The sequence below is a fragment of the Saccoglossus kowalevskii genome, chromosome 21 (assembly GCF_978046115.1).
Source record: "Saccoglossus kowalevskii chromosome 21, keSacKowa6.1, whole genome shotgun sequence".
In the NCBI taxonomy this organism is placed as follows: domain Eukaryota; kingdom Metazoa; phylum Hemichordata; class Enteropneusta; family Harrimaniidae; genus Saccoglossus; species Saccoglossus kowalevskii.
In genome coordinates this window covers 1457888-1478831 of record NC_140661.1, presented here as the reverse complement: position 1 = coordinate 1478831, position 20944 = coordinate 1457888, and the positions used below count along the sequence as shown (strand labels likewise).

Below are 20944 nucleotides of genomic sequence, written 5' to 3'. Positions count from 1 at the left end.
ATTTTAACCAATATAAGATACAACGCTTGAAATAACCACAGCATAATGGCAGCCTTCCAGATTCGTCCAACATCGCTACATTGTTTGTACAACTATTAATGCTAAGTAGATATCTGCAAAATGTTGTCTGTACCCTCTCAATTTCCGAATTTTGGTACCCCCATATCGCTACCATAAGAAATAGCTGGCACAATGATTGCATCAAACAAATTAAATGCACTAACCAATGGCATACTACCAAGTTTCTTGCAGTACGTAAATTTGTTGGTTCTCGATAAATCTGTTTTTAGAGGCCGGTAAAATAATATGCATATAGTAGCAGTTTAGTAGCGGTCTCAATAAACTTCAATGACTACATCTCCTTTTTATGAACCCACAAAAAATATAGAAAAAATTCTAAAACATCAAAAAAAAAAAAAAAAAAAACGTGTAAAAAAAAATATGTTTGAAAAATATGATTTATCGCATAGTTTCAGTGCTGAAGCAACACTGTGGGATACATTTTTGGCTGCAAGAAGCTTTTCGACCTATACAACTCGTGATGATAAATGTTTTCAACCCTTAGCTGTACACTATGTCCAATAACACTAAGGCTACACGTACTATTACAATAAGTTGACTACATTTGGCTGATACACTTTGAACAAAACAGTATATATGCCATCATTAACTTGAAGAATACAAAACTAATGAACCAATATGAAAGTACAGTGTCGTGTTGTCGTGTCAATCCCGTTCGATCTCCACACTTTACTAACTGAGCAAACACTAGCACAAGACACACGGACCTATTCAGGACCACCACATCCTTCAGAGAGTGACTACCATTACATTATTGGGGGCAAGGGTTATTTTTGTTCAACGTAATTGCAATATTTTTTTGTTCGTACAACGAAAATTGAAAAAATAAATTCCGTAATTCTGTAATCACAGGATAGACGTACAACGTAATCAATCAAATATTTTTTTCATACACTGTAAAAATGTGTTATTTTTTACGGTACGTACAAGAATTTACATCCAAATAAAAAAAGTCGTGAAGAATAATCCAGGTAAATTACATTTTCGAAACTGTAAAACTAATAGATGACACAATTCACTGCAAAATTCAATTTTCACTGTAAACTGTAAAAACGTCTTTTTTTCCTTGTAAATTTTAAAAAGCCTTTTTTATTTCCCGTAAAACTGTACCAGCTACCCCCTGCCCCCCATTATTGTTTCAATGTTGCTTTAATATTTAACATCAGCTGCTTGAACGCGATCTTCATTACACCATCGCGGAATCACCGAATAAAAGCTTGCCCATTTATAACAACCTGTTTTGATTGGCTGTTGTTGAACTGAGACGGTGTAACTTCACGATTGACATTTAAAGCTCGTTGCCACCTAAATGCTCATTACTATGCAATTTCTACCGAGTGTGATAGTTACTTCACTGAGTCAAGTGATTTAAACGATGGTAATTATTTAAATTAATACTGTTTGTTTTATTATTTTTCTAATCTACGATCATAAATCTATTCACTTCCAAAATTTAGGGGGTTCGACCGAACCCTCCTACCCCCCAAAACTACGGGCCTGCATTTGTTATTCCATGTCAAAGGGCCAATGTTACTTAACTCAGACTGAATTTCAGAAATAATCATTATAGCCAATATTGTGTTAATAAACCAGTCAGATTGTCCCATTTAGACTGGCCCAGCTGTGGTGATTTAAAAAAAAAATAAAATTGGAAAAACAAGTCATTGTTAATGACACAGTCTCCGTCCAAAATTTTGTTATCTGACATATCATTTTACACGAGAATTGGGCATTGGGCAGTGATATTGAATCAAATTACAAAAATAATGTTTATGTTGATGTATCTATTGGTATACTGTGTTTGTACAAAATGTAAACAGAAATATGCATTGATGGGAAAGTAGGCATGGGTATCATGAAAAACAAAATGGCCACCAGTCATATTAGTTTGAATCACAGAAACAAATATGACATGCAACTATAACCCAATATGTATGATCATCATACCAACTTTGATCCAAATTGGCCTAGTCATCTTTGAGAAACATCTCCGGACATGCAAAAATGACGATTTAGCACTTTTACATGAAAATTGGGTATTGGCCGGCCATATTGAATCAAATCACAAAAATAATGATGGTGTAATTGTATCTCTTGGTATAACTATCTTTGTACAAAATTTAAACAGAAACGTTCATGGCATTCAAGAGAAAGTAGCATGGGTACCATGAAAAACAAAATGACCGCCAGTCGGCCATATTTATTTGAATCACGGGAAAAGTATGACGTGCACTTATCACCAAATATGTATGATCATCATACCAACTTTGATCCAAATCGGCCCAGTCATTTCCGAGAAATTGCTGCGGACACGTTTAGGTATCAGAAATAGCAAAAAATGGCCGCCAGTCGGCTATTTTTGCTTCGATCATAAAGTAACTTGACGCGCATATGTAAGACACTATGTATTGTCTTCATGTAAAGTTTGAATGAAATCCGTCAATGGGTGTCCGAGATATAGCTCCGGACGTACGTACGTACGGACGAAACGAACCTAAATTAATAGTTTTGTGAAGGGTGGAGTGAACGCGAAACCACCACAGACTGGTCTTATTTGCAGCAAATCTGTTGCTATTATTTATTCATGATATCACCAAACGGGTACAGAAAAGGATTGGGGCGTGCGCGCTGCATAATAAGGTAAACATTGTATTCTTTGGAGAGTAACAGTTTTCTGTGAGCTAGAATGGTTTCCGGACTGCTGAATACCCAGTTGAAGCAAGGACGTACTAGTACTAGTACGTCCATGGTTGAAGTTACCTTGCTGAACGTCGTCTGGTATAGTGTTTGCATGAAAATAACACGCCTTTAGTCCAAGTTTCTGCAGCTTTGATACTTGCTATTGCATCAACGCAACCAAAGGAGAGATGAAAATTACTATGGTTATCAAGTATGCTCGATATCGACATGCAACAACACGTTGTTTCAATAAAAGTGTTGATGAGAGAGTAGTCTGAATTGAGTTATGGACTGGGTACCACCTCACAAATCGCACTCAAAGGTGCTAGCAATGGGACTACTTTCAACTATGACAACGACACGTGATGTCCACCTGATAACATTAACCGATGTTACCAGGCTTCGTGCATCTGATTCGTACCTTGGCATGCCGTATTTCTGTTTTCCTACCTGTCCCGGTTAGGACAGTTCCTGTCTCAGGAATATATTCTGCTTGTATCTCAGACCTTCCCAGGGGGCGTGAAAGCAATGACATGCCTGTATGTATCCCCTAATGTGAGCATTCTCATCAACACATATTAATAATATATCTTAACTGATACTTATAGAGAGTATGACAGTCACAAAACATATTCAGGTGAGAGTATGCAAATTATAATACGATAACGACCGTTTAGTTTTTTCGCCACCTGTATTTATATTTTTATTTGATGACGCAATATACATCCTATGACTCTAGAGTAATATTATAATATTCTTCATATCAAGTAATCAATATATTTTTTCCCAAAGAGGTACGTTAAGCGGTGCGCTAAATCGTCCGTACTTACCGTTCTAAAAGAGTATATTCGTGTATTAGTTTACAATATAATAATAACAGTTTCCAGTTGTTAACATTTATACTAAACTGTCATGGAGGGTTATGTCGGTCATGCTTACCTAGACCGTGATCTAGTATTGAAAATTAAACGATGACGTCACCAACCAGAGTTGTTATTTTCTTTACAATATCTATGAATGTGTCATTCAAGTATATAAACCAGAAAACTAGAGAGGGAGTGAATAAATTAAGGTCAACCGGAATTGTATCGAAGATACATGTCAATTTAAAATTCTGGATTGGTGATAGAGGGTAATACATTATACCGATCTTTGTTATTTTTTCAAGATATCAGTAATGTAACACAAGACACATTCATTTAATTATTATACAATCTCTCGTAAATCAATTTTTTTCAGATATTTTTGCAGATTGAGAACACTGTACATCAGAACTTCCTCTTGAGAATGTAATTGCTTGTTAGGGGCATGTACAAACGACATGTCATTAGAAAGTTCATTACCCTCAGTGTATTTGTTTTTCCATCTCGGCCATTTGAGCCTGCATTTCTTTTCGGTCCGCTGAAGCCAATGATACGTGACTCGGTGTTTATTATTAAAAACAATATAGTATTTATCAACCAATCGGAATGCCCCATTACTGGAGTTTATATACACCAACTATCCTGTTTCCAAGTCTGACTCATATTCTTAGTATGGCCGCAACTGGGATAAATTCTTCATTTTTCTGGTTACCGTACGTTACACCTTTTTTTTTACTCATTCAGTCAGTTATTCCCAATTTTACAAGAAATAAAAGAAAAATACGGTCTTTCAACAACATAAAAATCGGTGCCCGCGTGTGTAAAGTTTCGAAACAAAAAATCCAACATTTGTTAGATATAGTATCACGTGACAGAAGAAACCCGGACGTAAAATAGCGGTACTGAAGAGAAATTTATCACGATTGTGCAATTGATTGTCAAAGAGAGCTAATACCACGTAACTCGGTGTATATTACTGAAACGTCTGCACACCGTACACGCTGGTACTCGTTATCGTAAAGCTAGGGGAACCGGTGCTGACCATAAATGTATATCATAAATATAAAAGTGTATATCAGTAATCCTAGGCTCATATTGTCGGCACCAGCTCAGGAGGGTTAAATTTCCAGATTAATATTCGCTATCACTTAACATTCACAGACACATTATATGATGTGTCGTTATTTTTAAAGAGCGACTTATCCTATATGTACGCTAGGATAGCATTTCAGTCGCCAGGACTATCATATAAACCAATACGCCAGCCAACCAACCAACCAACCAACCAACCAACCAACCAACCAACTAACCAACCAACCAACCAACCAACTAACCAACCAACCAACCAACCAACCAACCAACCAACCAACCAACTAACCAACCAACCAACCAACCAACCAACCAACCAAACAAACATCATTTTTGTATAAAACACATTTTAGGAAATCCGAGAATAGAAACAATCGCCCAAATAGTGTATCTCTCGTCAATCACAGTAACGTCTCCTGTATCGATACTCAATATCGATTAGCTATATCAGCTATTCGATAATTTGTTTTAAAAATAGTACAATAATTAGCAATAGCAAGAAAAAAAGATCACACATGGGTTCGACCTCTGAACGATAGTTCAGTTCCCTAATATATCCTGAGTTCGATTTTTGACACTCGGATTATGTCAGACTATAATGTTTTTGTTAATTTGAGTAGCGATGGTGTATATGGGCACCTTGAAAAACTATACTTTTAGTGTGGCGTGTGGTTTACTTTTCAATTGTAACGGTTATTGTGTATGTAGGCAAATAACTGGTTTGTTCCCAAAAACGTGAGTTGTTATCTGACTGCCTTTTTAATTTGTTATTAATCGGCATTTTTTTTATTATTATTATGAAGCGCATTTTGGATATGATGAAAAACACGCCCAATGAGGTTGCGCAAAAATGTAATTGGTTGTGATTAAAATCGCCGAAGGCGGATGAAAGACGCAGGGGTGAATAGTTTGACGCCGGTTTCCCTCATGGCGTAATGGGATGATTCCATTTGAAAATAGGGGGTATGACCTTTTCACCAGAACGAAATTTGTACAAGGCTGTTGACAGAAGAGATTGATTGAAATGTTATAAATAGATGCGTGGCAGATGTTTACGTCAGATATAGCACCTCATCTCCTGGCCTCGTCCGGGAATGCAAATTATTACTACAGGCCGGATTTTATAGACCCGTACGATGAGTTCATTCAATACGTGAATGCAATACCCGAATTAATCAGAAGTTAAATATTGTTCTCATCGTTTTTATTTCACTTTTATATATCGTGAAACATATTTGTGTGACGTCATGTTATATACGCCAGTTGTGCCTTCAAGTATGACGGTCAATATTATGAGTAAATATTATGTAAATGTGATAACAAGCCATCAATATGGTATCATAACGTCTGAAATTGTTTTAAATGCAATTTCATTTTTTTCTGTTTATATTAATAGACGACATCGAATATTTTTTTATAATCTGACGCTCCAACAAACAAGACAATTTTATTTACGCGTTGTCGTCGCCTGATTATTATATCTAAATATAAACTGCGGATAACAACCCCCACCATATGTCAACGTGTTAGGTATACCAGCCCTTTCACACCCACGCAATTAGCATGACATATCAATAACACATTTAATATTCAAATTGATGTAAATGCCAGAATACACACCGAGTAGAGTCTACCCCAGCCCTAGGCCCCTATTTGACTTGTTCCAGCTGCTGAACGGAGCGTCGTGTGTGGGAGGACGATCGTAGACGAGAACAGCAATTACTTCTGGAGTGATCGTCGAAGGAAGTAGTTCTACCAAAGTATTGTGAAGCACAATTAGTGACGTGTAACTCTGCAAAAATGACCATAATAACAACATGCTGCTGTTGCATGAATACTCGTACTGGAACCATAGTGTCTGGTATCTATACTACGGTAAGATTGTTTTACCAATTTATTTTCAACCCGAATAAATGCACTATAGATCGATGAACTTCTGCAAGTATAATATTGCCTTGTGGTTGCCATAGCTACATATATGCCAAATGACACAGTAATCATCAAACGTTAAACACATTAGCTGTACATGCACTTTTGAGTTACAACTGTTCTTAGTAACCTCCTTTTTAACTTCGTAATAAACAGTAATGAACACAAACAGAATGCATACTTGCTGCAAAGTTACTCATTGTGGTGATTTTTAAATAACTTGCACAAATACATCAATTCTGGGACTATTTAAAATAACAAATTGTAAAATTCTTGAATTGGGAATTAAATGCAATACACCCTAATTGCCCCGAAAATTATGCTACTGTTACCACATAGCAATTAAACTAAATTCAAAATAATAATTTCTGGTTGAAAACTGACAAATGCTGTATTGTTTTTCAAAAAAAAGATAGATCATGAATTGTTTATGCAGAACTCTAAATCAGATAATTAATAAGCAGATCTCAGAATGTACACTAACACGAGGGTGTGTCTTGATGTTTCACCGCGAGGGCCTCATGTCACCCGATATGGATGCTTAGCATTGCATTACATTATTGTTAACTATGGGTGACCTCAGTGATTCATAGTTGTATCCACTCATTAACAATATTAAGCGATAATATTACTGCACAACAACTTTATTGGTTAGTTACACAAGTACTTCATTTCGATTGCACCTATTGCATATATACAAATACAATGCGGATAACGTTGTATATCTTTCGACCGAATGCAGCGAACATACTAATCATATATTACTAGCATTTAAACTGCAACAATACGTCGTTCTGATTGGACGAGAGCGTGTTTTAATTATTCAAGCCATGGTAAAATACACCGTATACAACGATTTTTCCTGTTTCGTGTCAGTAGAAGCGGTAAATCCTGTTTTCAACTGAAATGGACAAATCCATTTTTTTAGTTACGGGCGTATAACGTAATGGGTAATATTGCGACCTGTTTTGGTTTCAAAAGAGGTGCACGAGAATTATTTTAGAATTACGCAAACGACGCCAAAACAGTGGTTCGCGCGTGAAAACGCAATCTAGCGTGCGGCAACTTTTCGCCCGAGAGGATCACTTGTATTATTTATATACGGGTGAGCAAGGCACCAACCTTTAGTGAAAATCACGGCCCGGTAGAAAAAATTCCTTAAAAATTCGCCCCTTGAAACATACTTTCAAGAAAAACCCGCCACTATCATTGCAACATATCACCCATTACATGCATTATTAGTTTATCAACACAGCTTTGATTCTTGTAAAAATTGAAAAACAGAACCCCTTGCCCATTTTAATACATAATTTACAGTCCCTTGGGTGACTCGCATACTCGTTGATAGTTTTCTACCAAGTGACTACCCGGGACTAATCGGCGTTTGTATTTCTTTGAAAAACAAAACAAAACACATCGGGCAATAATATATATAGCATCAACATGGAACTTGACGGGGAGACAAATAGCCTAACTGAATTTGTCGGATGATTCAGCGTGACGTGTTATTCAAGTATTCCAGTTATTTGCTATTCGAACTATTTAAACCTATGTATGAGATGGCGTATAACGATCGTAATGGTATTTACAACTGGGATGCTATCAGTTACCTCGCCTAGTCGGTACTATGTCAACTGTCCACAATACAACGACTCTTTGTGGGTATCCACCAGTTGACGTGTTACCAGGGTAACTCAAAAGCATGATATTAACTACTTCAGTTGAGCATTTATGTAAATCCGAATTGCTTACATGACTAGACGAAATGTGATACCCTAGTAAACAAATTTAACTTACGTTTACTTAATTATACTTCAAATTCCTTGAACGAGGTAAATTAAAGCTAGTGCCCTTTTTTTGGAGAGAAACAATAGCTTTGAGAGTCAATTTACTGCCCATTTTATGATACAAGTAATATCAAATGTAAGTGTGCAACACGTCGCGGATTTATCTAAACATAACTGCTACTATCTATGACGCAGTTAACGTTGTGTACACCTGTTTAGCCACGCAGAAAGTGGATGAAGTTTTACAAACAGCTGTCACTTTAGCATAACAATGGTTGAATGTACGACCTTTCACAATCAGTACATATTACAAACATTTATCAACGAAACCTCGTAATGTGTATACAAATGTCAAATCCTTAATGTTATATAACACCATATTATTAATTTGTGACGTCACATTGTATAGTAAGGATTGTAGCATGCGGTGAAATACTGTATCATAACTAGATGCAATCACATCCAGTAATGTGTCAATTTCATTCATTACATCCATGTGCAAACTACGATCTATAGAATGCTTATATTCAAACTATATCAAAACACACTCAGAATTGTACACACAAAACGAATGTCAACGTGTTAGCACACACATGACGGCTATACATTTTTTGTATAAAAACAAAATATTATTGCAATTCAAAAGGCATCACCAAATCCTGTTTTTGTTAACAGCTGTCAACGTATTGAAACACTATTATGCCATTGATAGGCAGAACTGATTTTAGCGGCCATCATTTATAAGACTATTGTTACACTGATAGTCTTAGGCGTTTGTCTTAGATACCACAGACGAACTAATTAACGTATTGGTTGTATAGTGATTTATTTATGAATTACTCGCCTTTTGTTTCCCTTTCATTGTCGCTTTATATGTATTATATATTTATCTCAAACGGTTAAAATTCGCGACGGTTTATCAAAATGTCACATTTCACATCCAATCACTAACAAACGTATAGATCTGCCACAATTTGGGTTATTTGTTTACCATTGAGAGAAATCAATGTGTAGATAAGAGTATATATTCTACAACTTGTAATGTATACATCACGCATACAGTGCGTGTACTTTGAGGTCACTTGCACTTTTGAAATATGTTCGCTACATCACAAGAAGCTTATTAATTACATGTGTATTATTTTTTCCTGCCACATTGAAACAAATATGGCGATGAAATTTATTTAAAAATAATTTAACATTAAGAAGACTTTAAAATCATAATTACATCTGCAAGTAACTGACAGGGGTCAATGTCAGTGAGCATAGGCGTACCAACAAGGTACCCGGTAACGTTATTAGAAATGTACTAGGCTAATTACCTTGACACGTAGAACATAGAGGGAGAGATAACGTTGTAAAACAGTAGAAGACGTGCGTGGCAATAAAAAGAGTAATAAAGATATATTTAAATGCAGACTGTCAATACATAAAAGATACAGTGTACTTGTGTGTAGCTATGTAAAATGTTTTTGATGTTGCTTGAATTTATTTCGCAATGTTACTAATATTGGCCAAGTTCAATTATGCGGATTCGAAATAAACACAGGTGATGCAACTCGTTCGTACAACTTACAACTTACAACTTACAAAGATACATTTTTACACATGAATTTGTATGTGTCGAAATATGTTAGTTTTAAATTAATGAATTCGCCCTGAACACCTTATAGTAGGACATTTTGTAATAATTAACCTTTAAGAAGTTATTTTAAATGACACAGAAATCTGCTTTCAACTTTTGAAACAATAACTGCGCATTGACCAAAAATTGTTAATTTCCATTACCAATACAGCACATAAATGTACGTGAAATTGCCTGCATCTGAACTTATTATGTAGTACCACATGTAGTCCGAGTTTAACATGATTACACAGAATGTATTGTCGTCAATGGTTACACACTATGAATACAGGAATGCATATATCTAGTATCAATGAGTACAGTGCCAAATTTTATTTTCAAAAAATAATATTATTATTAAAGGGCAGTGGTCGTCGCGCAGCGCGTGTTCGAATTTCATAATAAACAATGTATTTTACACGCGTTGTATACGTCGCTATGACTCCCATATTGAACAGAACGTGGCGCGACAACCACCGCCCTTTCACAATTTTATTTCAGATAATGAAAGGAGCAGGTTAAATATGATTGAGGTAGACTTATATTTAAATCACGTCTGATGATGTGGGTTTAAAGGTTTGTGTCTGAGAGACAAACCGGAAGGAAGGATATCTTGAATGGATATTGAACAAGTTTGGGAAACATGTGACGAATGATACGTTTTTCTAGGAATGACTATCTTTGACATCATAAGCATATGAAATTGGCTATCTGTCATTTTATTTGAAAAGTTTAGCAAGAAAGGCATATCAGGAACAATAGATTTAAGAGTGATTTTTTTTGTTTTTGCTATTTATTATCCAAACAGTCTTGGTTATATTCTGTTAAAATTTTGTAGAATTGTGAATAGTGGAACATACTCAAAAAACGATTTTAAAATATAGATAACAGGTGCAAACATTCTCTCTTTTGAATGCTTAGCAAGATTTAGCAAGGCTGTACATAAGTAATAAAAAAGAAACATGGTGAAAAAAGAAATGACGGGATCTCCATATTATGCACTATATTTAACTTTTAACAAAACAATAATACATTTAAATTTGGAACTGTCACAGCCATTTTAATTATGAGCATTAGCAAACTTCTTACTGAGTGAATTGTTATGCAAATTAGCAATTATCTCAACTTCTTTTTAGTGCACATCCCACTACTTTAAAAAAATAGCTCCTAGACGCTTTGACCTTTGTTTTGAAATTTGCACAAATGATTGACAATGTGTTTATCTTCAAAACGCCGTCGGGGCATTGTTTTTGGTTGAACAGTGTTACAACAATCGTCCATAAAAAAATACTAAAAAAAATTAAAATTAATACAATAAGCTTTCCGAAAATATATAATTTTGTGGACAAGGGAGGTCATCTTGGTTTCCTAATTAACTAATTAAAATACCTGTCAGGTAAACTCCATCTCTACCTTAACTGATTTTGTTTGAAACATTCCTGACTATCAATATTGAATTGAAAAGGGCATTAAATTCCATATTGTACAATACCTAGTGATTGGAAAGAGCACATTTATGTTAATATCTATAAGTGGTAGTGGTTTGTGTTTTAAAAATTACCCCGAATTGTAAGCGTGTTTAAATGAATATCGTGAGAATCCAAACAGTTAATAAAACAAAGAACCAACTGTTACCAAAGATTTCCAGCATTTATATTGGAAGCAACAGAGTACTTCTATTGTAATTTTCAATTTTTCAAATTTCAATACAACAAACTGAAAATAGTCAATTCCCCATCAGTTCTGAAAGAAACATTAGAACACAAATGTCAATTTAATGTTGTAAACTGAAGACAATTTCAAAGTGACCGTACACTTATGGCTAATATTGTTCGTAATACCAAAAACCTTATATAGGTTCATATGAACCTTAAAACATATTTCACTATTAATAAAGTATGTATGCACTTGCTGAACAAAGAACTTTCGTCTACCAAAATATGCATATAAAAACTAGTTTCAATATATTAAAAATTAAGTATTTAGGTGAAGCAACAGCTGCTTAAATGTGTCCCACTAGAATGGCATTCAAATGTTTACCCTAACAAGCTTACAATAATGATAACTCAATTAAGTCTGTATGACAGTATAACATTAAGACATGATATTTACGCAGTGGGTGGACATTTTCTTGTTTATTTTAATTACATTGTAATGCAGTATGAATACTCCCGAACGCTGGAAACTAAATAAACCAATACATTCTGAAAAAAAATACGTTTGATACAATACAACAATATTGATAAAATATCCAATTTAACAATGTGTGGTTTTGACAAAATATATAATATTAAATTATTGTCTTTATATCATAGTCCTGTAATTGCTACACAGCGCCTGAAATAGAACAACACACGTGATATATATGTATGACAACGAGGTCACATACTGCAATATGAACTCGCTGCGAAAGGTCAAACATATTGGTTACAGTTGTATATTTCATACCCGTAACAATGCAAAACCAATGAAATGATATGGACTAGCTAATAATAATGACCAATGTTGCCGATTTCTATATCGAGAACGATTGTTTGTTGGATGTGTAATTAAACTTTATACAATTACGTTGTTTTGAAAGACTGACTGATATAGTCTATAGCACCTAATATAGAATTAAATCGTGTAACAGTAAGCAAGGCATGCCAATTATGTTTCATATATGTTATACTGTGAACTCGAACATATTGCTAATAGAAAATAATCCCGTTAATTTGTTTTGTTGCTATCGGGAATAAGTTAGTGGAGAGGGAAATGTCTTGTCATCGTCGTTGTCGTTATCCTTCTTTGTGGGAAAAACGTTTTTATGTGTCGGGTTTCAAATTATGATATGATGTTAAGTACTCTCAATCACGTTCAATTTTAGTATAATTGCATGTATATTTTTAGTGGTAAAAGTATGAATAAATTAATAATAAATGAATAGATTTCTTGTTTATACAATAACACAAGACATTTCTATTCGATTATTTTCAAACTTGGGTATTTCCGTCAACGGAACCAATACGAATGGTTTGAATAACATTCATATGCACTTTTCAAGGTCAGAACTGGTTAAAACAGATGAATAAATGCATGTACAAACAATATATACAACATACATCTTGTCACATATATACGTGTATTTGTTTTTACAATCCGATTCATGATGGCTGAATGACGGTCATTTTAATGTAAAAATTCATCAAAGTCAAGCATTTATGCCATTCTGGACCAAGATCTCAGTTACAAATTACACATGAACTTGATACATGCATTGAACCTATATATGCATACCTTTATAAGTTAACCTATATATGCATACCTTTATAAGTTAACCTATATATGCACACCTTTATAAGTTAACCTATATATGCATACCTTTATAAGTTAACCTATATATGCATACCGTTATAAGTTAACCTATATATGCATACCTTTATAAGAAAATACTTACATATAAACACGGTGATAATATATTTTATAACATTATGCACCAATATAAGTCGGAAGGATATTTCAAAAACAAAAGCACAGATGTGTAAAGTTTTATAGTCCTGGTATATGACATAGTATACCAATGTAGTCACGTTTATGGGGCACTGTTAAAGTTAAGTTTTGCTTTCAATGAAATCAACCAACCATCCAACTCATCTCAACATATACCTTCATTTCAGATACTAGCAGGTATTAGACTTATTATGATGTTATCTGCGTTGGCATCAGCGGGTGACAAGGCCGGAGGTAGGTTATCTTGTCAGCTCATGGCAGCACAATGCTGAATCGAAATGAGAGCACAATCCGGAGGACAGATGTTTTAATACGACTGAATACGAACACGGATGATCAACAATGACGGACGTGATGTCATACGCGTGACATAACCCCACACATTGCCTATTGTTGGGATAACATTACTCGCTCACCCTAACCGGATAATTTGGTCATGAATTGTATTTTTTTTTCTGCAGGTTTGATATCGTCCTACATTATAGATCTGTTGTTGCTTATTGGCTTACTGATAGTTTCCATTATTCTTATCTATGGCGCTATCAAGGTAATGTATTGTTTGCAAAACGAGGGGTTAATCGCTCCAGTCGCACGTTGCTGTGCCACCAAGACCAGTCCCAACATAACTTATGATAATAAGTAATACAGAGTGATATATCCTGACAACTAATTCATGGAGCATATCTCATACTTCACAAAATCATATTTATTAAACGAGTGTAGTAATTTTCATTTTACCCACGAGGAACAAATAGAAATTACAACACATGTTTAATAAATCTTGTAGAGTCACGAATTGGATGTCCTGTTTATTCCATTTATTAATTTCGCAGCTTTAAATGGCTACAAACCAACATGGTAATTGTAATTACGTATTCAAGACATTGCCGAGCGTCCTGGTTCATTTGCATAAACGATCGCCGTTCACGAATATAGATTACAACATATTGCCGTAGCAAAAACAGGATCACATGGGCATCACAGTTGCTTTTATGGGAATGGAAGTTATCCAGCGTGACATTGCCACATTTGAGGGCGCGCTTCAAAATACTAAAAGCGTACAACTAATACTATAAATAAAATAAAATGCTCGAGTGACCCAAGGTATCATGTAATTATGTGTGAAATAACCGCCACGTTGTTTACTTTCATTATAGGATAACCGTATTCTGTTGGTGCCATGGATGGTGTTTATGGTTATTTTCATTATTTTAACCTTAATTACTACAATTATAATCATTGTATATGCGGTAAGTATTGTATATGCCATTGCTTTCAAAGTACTTATGGCGCGGTAGCCATGGCTAATGTGACGGCCAAGGTAATATTCTAACATTTTGGTTTTTGACTTAATTTAAATTGATAAATTGGTGGTAAGTAACCACAATTTGGATTTTAGACGTGATTCTCAAAGTTATGCCTGTGGTGGCGACATTTAGTTTTTATGAAAAGAACGACAAAAATCAGAATCCCATTTTCAATGTGGGACGTTTCGTTTTATTATTGAATCGCTGGGGGCCATTTTCGGTTACTTCTACCTTTTTAGCCGACTGTGAGCGTAATAACAAAGGATTACAGATCAAAGACAAGCGCAAAATACGATGTTATCAGTCAGTTCTGTTCTTATGCTTCATTTACATGATGACCCCAGGATAACCTGCAATGTGACACTAGAACAGTGACATTTGTTTATTGTCTGTAATGCAATTTAATGTAATTTAGTTGTTTACCTAGAAAATACGTCAGCATAACGCTGGACACGTTCGAGTTATTTTCCGCTACGTTTTATGTTTTGAGGCAACGTGTGAAGGTTGTTACAGACTAGACATCAAAATTAACGAATACAAAACAAAAGTCGCCGTTCATACGCGGTGAATCATCCGATCGCTTGGTCGTCACGTGGCTATACCACAGCCACTTCATTTGTTGAATAATTGTTCACTGCGATTATCAATGTTATTCCATTTTCGAAATAGTTACTTCAGTGCTTGAAAGTGTTGAGTGATGGATTATTTCGGGGCTGTCATCGGAATTCACATAGTACAGTAATTCCCACAGTCCCATGATAACAAAACTGACTGGTAGTATTGAACTTTGCTTCTATCTTTAATCGCCGTTCACTAATCTGAAACTAACCAAAAAAATTCCTAGCGATTCAATAAAATGAAAACAGGATTTTCAATTTTGACGTTCACAGCTAAAGTCCAAATTGTCGTTACTTAGTAGCGGTAACATTTTAGAATGATTCCAGAAAGTCATTATCCATGGACCATTCATGTAGAAATTACAATATCACGTTTCTACCTTACATTGCGTGTATATTATCATTTTATTTGTACACTCCTTTCGGACATGATTCGATCATTTTATTCAGATATTTTATCATTTATTTCTAATTAACCATCATTTCGTATTTTTAAGTATTTCATTCATACAGTTTGCTTTGAGACAACACCCATTTTTCATTTGATTTACCACTCGTTTGAGTGCTACTTCCATTTGCGGGTAAACTATTCGACTTTTTTTGCTCAGTATTTCCTGCGCCTAGGAGTTTTTAACCAGAATCGTTTGCAAAGTAAAATATGGCGGACCAAACTCCGGCCCTTCGTTGTATGCTCGAGAGTGAAATATGGTGGACCAAATTCAGACCGACCGTCGTATGCTCGGGAGATCAGAAGTGCGATCGCGTCGCCGCCTAGGGTGTCATGGGCGCCTCTAGCCTGTCAAGTTTTAATCGAATGCTACGCGATATCACAACTTGAGCTTCTTTTTTACCGCCCTGGTCACAGTGCTGGGATGTTTTGTGAACAAGAACTATACGCTCCCCAATATCCCTATAGAGGGACTGTGCGTTCCCGTACTAACACGACTTACTCGGAACTCTTTTTTCTTCCACGGGTAGTGAAGTTCACATTAATTTGTTAAAAACCATCACAGAACTCGAAAAAAAAATAACATTGAAAAACAGCAATGGAATAATAACCCCACTTTCAATCAGGACAGTTGACTATACATTCTTCCGTCATATCACTCTCGTGGCATCCGAGACAGCGACGCGAACCGTAGACGCGCTAAAATGTTAAGATAGTTCAGGTCTAACCTACTGCAATGACTAGTTTGTTTAAATATTAACTCCGTTCGTGTAGAGCGGGTTCGCAGTTCGATATACGCCGTAATTTTAATCTATATATATTTTTATAATAAGGTTGCTTGAAGCTTGCATGGACTGTTTGAATATTATAGCTATATATTTAGTACATTTTTGTTACAAATTCGAATTCTAATATTCTGACAATGATATTCTAACCAATCTGATTAAAATAAGAACCTTCTAACTCCCGAGCATATGACGGTCGGGCGGAGTTTGGTCCACCATATTTTACTTTCGGGATTAGGCGCCAGAAAAATAATAATGAAAGTACATTTTGGGTGTTGTCTCATAGCCCGAACAAACTGTATCAGTGAAATATTTGAAAGAAAAGAAATGCCCGAACGAAATAATAGCATATCTGTATTAAATCTGTATTACAGAGGATCGAATGGAATGATTGAATGTACGAATGAAATGACGTGGTTTTAAGAAATTAAAACAATATTTTGATTGTTGTAACCTGTTTTCAATAAAACGCTATCTTTGTTGTTTATGGAAATCTAATAATCCATGAAGTGACTTCCGTCTCACACAAAGAAAGCATTGGCGCCATGTCTTCGTACTTAAAAACAAACAAACAAAAACAAAGTAATGCGAATGTTTGCTCGGCGGAGGGAGACACACATGTCGGTGTTTCATAATTGCCATGATGTGGTGTTTGGCTTACGTACTTGTTCAAAATAGGTGCTTCATTTCACCTAGTTCACATCTTGCCACTCAGTCACCCCTAGAGGCAGATCCGTGATGTTCATTGAGAGAAGGCGTACCGTTTCAATGACGTTATTGACGCGTTGCGTTGTGGGAATTAAGTGTAAGAATAACTGCGGGTTCAGATTGGCGCCCGCCCCTTGAACCCCCCCTGCCTTCACATACTATATGTGTTTGTAATGGCATGATGTACACAAAGTCGTTTAAAAAAACAACACAAAACATGCTACACTATGTTTATTAGAAAATACAATATTTTTTTCTAGAGCTTTAGTTCCTGGGTTACCTGGTCTAACATCATCTGGTTCGTCATCTTCAACACTATCAACGTACGTATTTTACTTAAAATTTGCAATACAACGCACCATTTTCTTCAGGCATACATCACGGCATATACCCAGTTCACATTATGCTTCACATTATGAGTGTCTCTTGTTGTCGGTGTTTACATGAATTGCCCCTATTTTTCTGATGAAACAATTAGACCGTAAAATTGTAAAGACCATCGATTAGATTTACTTGACAGTTTCCTATTCTGTGCCTAATTTTATTTCTAATCGAATTATGACAGAGCTGTTGTCTTTAGTTAATATTGATGGATTAGACTGACATTAAGAACATAAGAGAAATTCGATATTCAAAGGTGCATAGGTCACACCAGGACCATATCACTGTCACACAAGGACTATGTCACTGTCACACAAGGACTATGTCACGGTCACACCAGGACTATATCACGGTCACACCGGGACTATGTCACTGTCACACAAGGACTATGTCACTGTCACACAAAGACAATGTCACGGTCACACCAGGACTATGTCACGGTCACACCAGGACTATATAACGGTCACACCAGGACTATGTCACTGTCACACAAGGACTGTGTCACGGTCACACAAGGACTATGTCACTGTCACATAAGGACTACGTCACGGTCACACAAGGACTATGTCACGGTCACACCAGGACTATATAACGGTCACGCCAGGACTATGTCACTGTCACACAAGGACTATGTCACAAGGACTATGTCACTGTCACACAAGGACTATATCGGTCACACAAGGACTATGTCACTGTCACATAAGGACTATATCACGGTCATACAAGGACTATGTCACTGTCACATAAGGACTATGTCATGGTCACACCAGGACTATGTCACTGTCACACAAGGACTATGTCACTGTCACACAAGGACTATGTCACTGTCACACAAGGACTATGTCACTGTCACACAAGGACTATGTCACTGTCACACAAGGACTATATTACGGTCATACAAGGACTATGTCACGGTCACACAAGGACTATGTCACTGTCACACAAGGACTATGTCACTGTCACACAAGGACTATGTCACTGTCACACAAGGACTATGTCACTGTCACATAAGGACTATATCACGGTCATACAAGGACTATGTCACTGTCACACAAGGACTATGTCACTGTCACACAAGGACTATGTCACTGTCACACAAGGACTATATCACTGTCACACAAGGACTATGTCACTGTCACACAAGGACTATATCACGGTCACACAAGGACTATGTCACTGTCACACAAGGACTATGTCACGGTCACACCAGGACTATATCATGGTTGCACAAGGTCTGTGTCACGGTCCCACAGTGACTATGTCACGGTCCCACAAGGACTATGTCATGGTCACACAAGGACTATGTCATGGTCACACAAGGACTATGTCACGGTCACACAAGGACTATGTCATGGTGACACAAGGACTATGTCATTGTCACACAATGACTGTGTCACGGTCCCACAATGACTATGTCACGGTCCCACAAGGACTATGTCATGGTCACACAAGGACTATGTCATGGTCACACAAGGACTATATCACGGTCCCACAAGGACTATGTCATGGTCGCACAAGGACTATGTCATGGTGACACAAGGACTATGTCATGGTCACACAAGGACTATATCATGGTCACACAAGGACTATGTCACTGTCACACAAGGACTATGTCATGGTCACACAAGGACTGTGTCACGGTCCCACAAGGACTATGTCACGGTCCCATAAGGACTATGTCATGGTCACACAAGGACTATGTCATGGTCACATAAGGACTATATCATGGTCACACAAGAACTATGCCACTATCACACAAGGATTATGTCATGGTCACACAGGGACTGTGTCACGGTCCCACAAGGACTATGTCACGGTCCCACAAGGACTATGTCATGGTCACACAAGGGCTATGTCATGGTCACACAAGGACTATGTCATGGTCACACAAGGACTATGTCACGGTCACACAAGGACTATGTCATGGTCACACAAGGATTATGACACTGTCACACAAGGACTATGTCACGGCCACACCAGGACTTTATCACGGTCACACAAGGACTATGTCACTGTCACACAAAGACTATGTCACTGTCACACAAGGACTATGTCACGGTCACACCAGGACTATATCACGGTCACACAAGGACTGTGTCACGGTCACACAAGGACTATGTCATGGTCACACAAGGACTATGTGATGGTCACACAAGGACTATATCACGGTCACACAAGGACTATGTCACTGTCACACAAGGACTATGTCACGGTCACACAAGGACTATGTCACGGTCACACCAGGACTATATCATGGTCACACAAGGACTATGTTACTGTCACACAAGGACTATGTCATGGTCACACAAGGTCTGTGTCACGGTCCCACAATGACTATGTCACGGTCCCACAAGGACTATGTCATGGTCACACAAGGACTATGTCATGGTCACACAAGGACTATGTCACGGTCACACAAGGACTATGTCATAGTGACACAAGGACTATGTCATGGTCACACAAGGACTATATCATGGTCACACAAGGACTATGTCACTGTCACACAAGGACTATGTCATGGTCACACAAGGACTATGTCATGGTCACACAAGGACTATGTCATGGTCACACAAGGACTATGTCATGGTCACACAAGGACTATATCATGGTCACACAAGGACTATGTCACTATCACACAAGGACTATGTCATGGTCACACAAGGACTGTGTCACGGTCCCACAAGGACTATGTCACTGTCCCACAAGGACTATGTCATGGTCACACAAGGACTATGTCATGGTCACACAAGGACTATATCATGGTCACACAAGGACTATGTCACTATCACACAATGATTATGCCATGTCACACAAGGACTGTGTCACGGTCCCACAATGACTATGTCACGGTCCCACAAGGACTATGTCATGGTCACACAAGGACTATGTCATAGTCACACAAGGACTATGTCATGGTGACACAAGGACTATGTCACGGTCACACAAGGACTATGTCATGGTGACACAAGGACTATGTCATGGTCACACAAGGACTATATCATGGTCACACAAGGATCATGTCACTGTCACACAAGGACTATATCATGGTCACACAAGGACTGTGTCACGGTCCCACAAGGACTATGTCACGGTCCCACAAGGACTATGTCCCTGTCACACAAGGACTATGTCACGGTCACACCAGGACTATATCACG

The 20944-nt window shown here is 36.9% G+C and overlaps 1 protein-coding gene and 1 non-coding gene across 3 annotated transcripts in view; one reads left to right on the top strand and one right to left on the bottom strand.

Annotated features, from left to right (window-relative positions):
• Positions 1–3018: 3018 nt before the first annotated feature.
• Positions 3019–3332, bottom strand: LOC146729512 (Nuclear RNase P). The gene has a single exon (XR_014928157.1).
• Positions 3333–6364: 3032 nt separating this feature from the next.
• Positions 6365–20944, top strand: part of LOC100378476 (uncharacterized) — a 30354-nt gene continuing 15774 nt past the window's right edge. Inside the window, exons 1-5 of one of the 2 annotated variants that reach the window (XM_002737125.3) lie at positions 6365–6587; positions 13709–13775; positions 14003–14088; positions 14699–14791; positions 17667–17729. In XM_002737125.3, coding sequence (XP_002737171.1) covers positions 6513–6587; positions 13709–13775; positions 14003–14088; positions 14699–14791; positions 17667–17729 — 384 coding nt within the window. In that variant the 5' untranslated portion in view covers positions 6365–6512. The remainder of the gene's footprint in view (positions 6588–13708; positions 13776–14002; positions 14089–14698; positions 14792–17666; positions 17730–20944) is intronic. The other variant, XM_085494827.1, reaches the window with a different exon arrangement.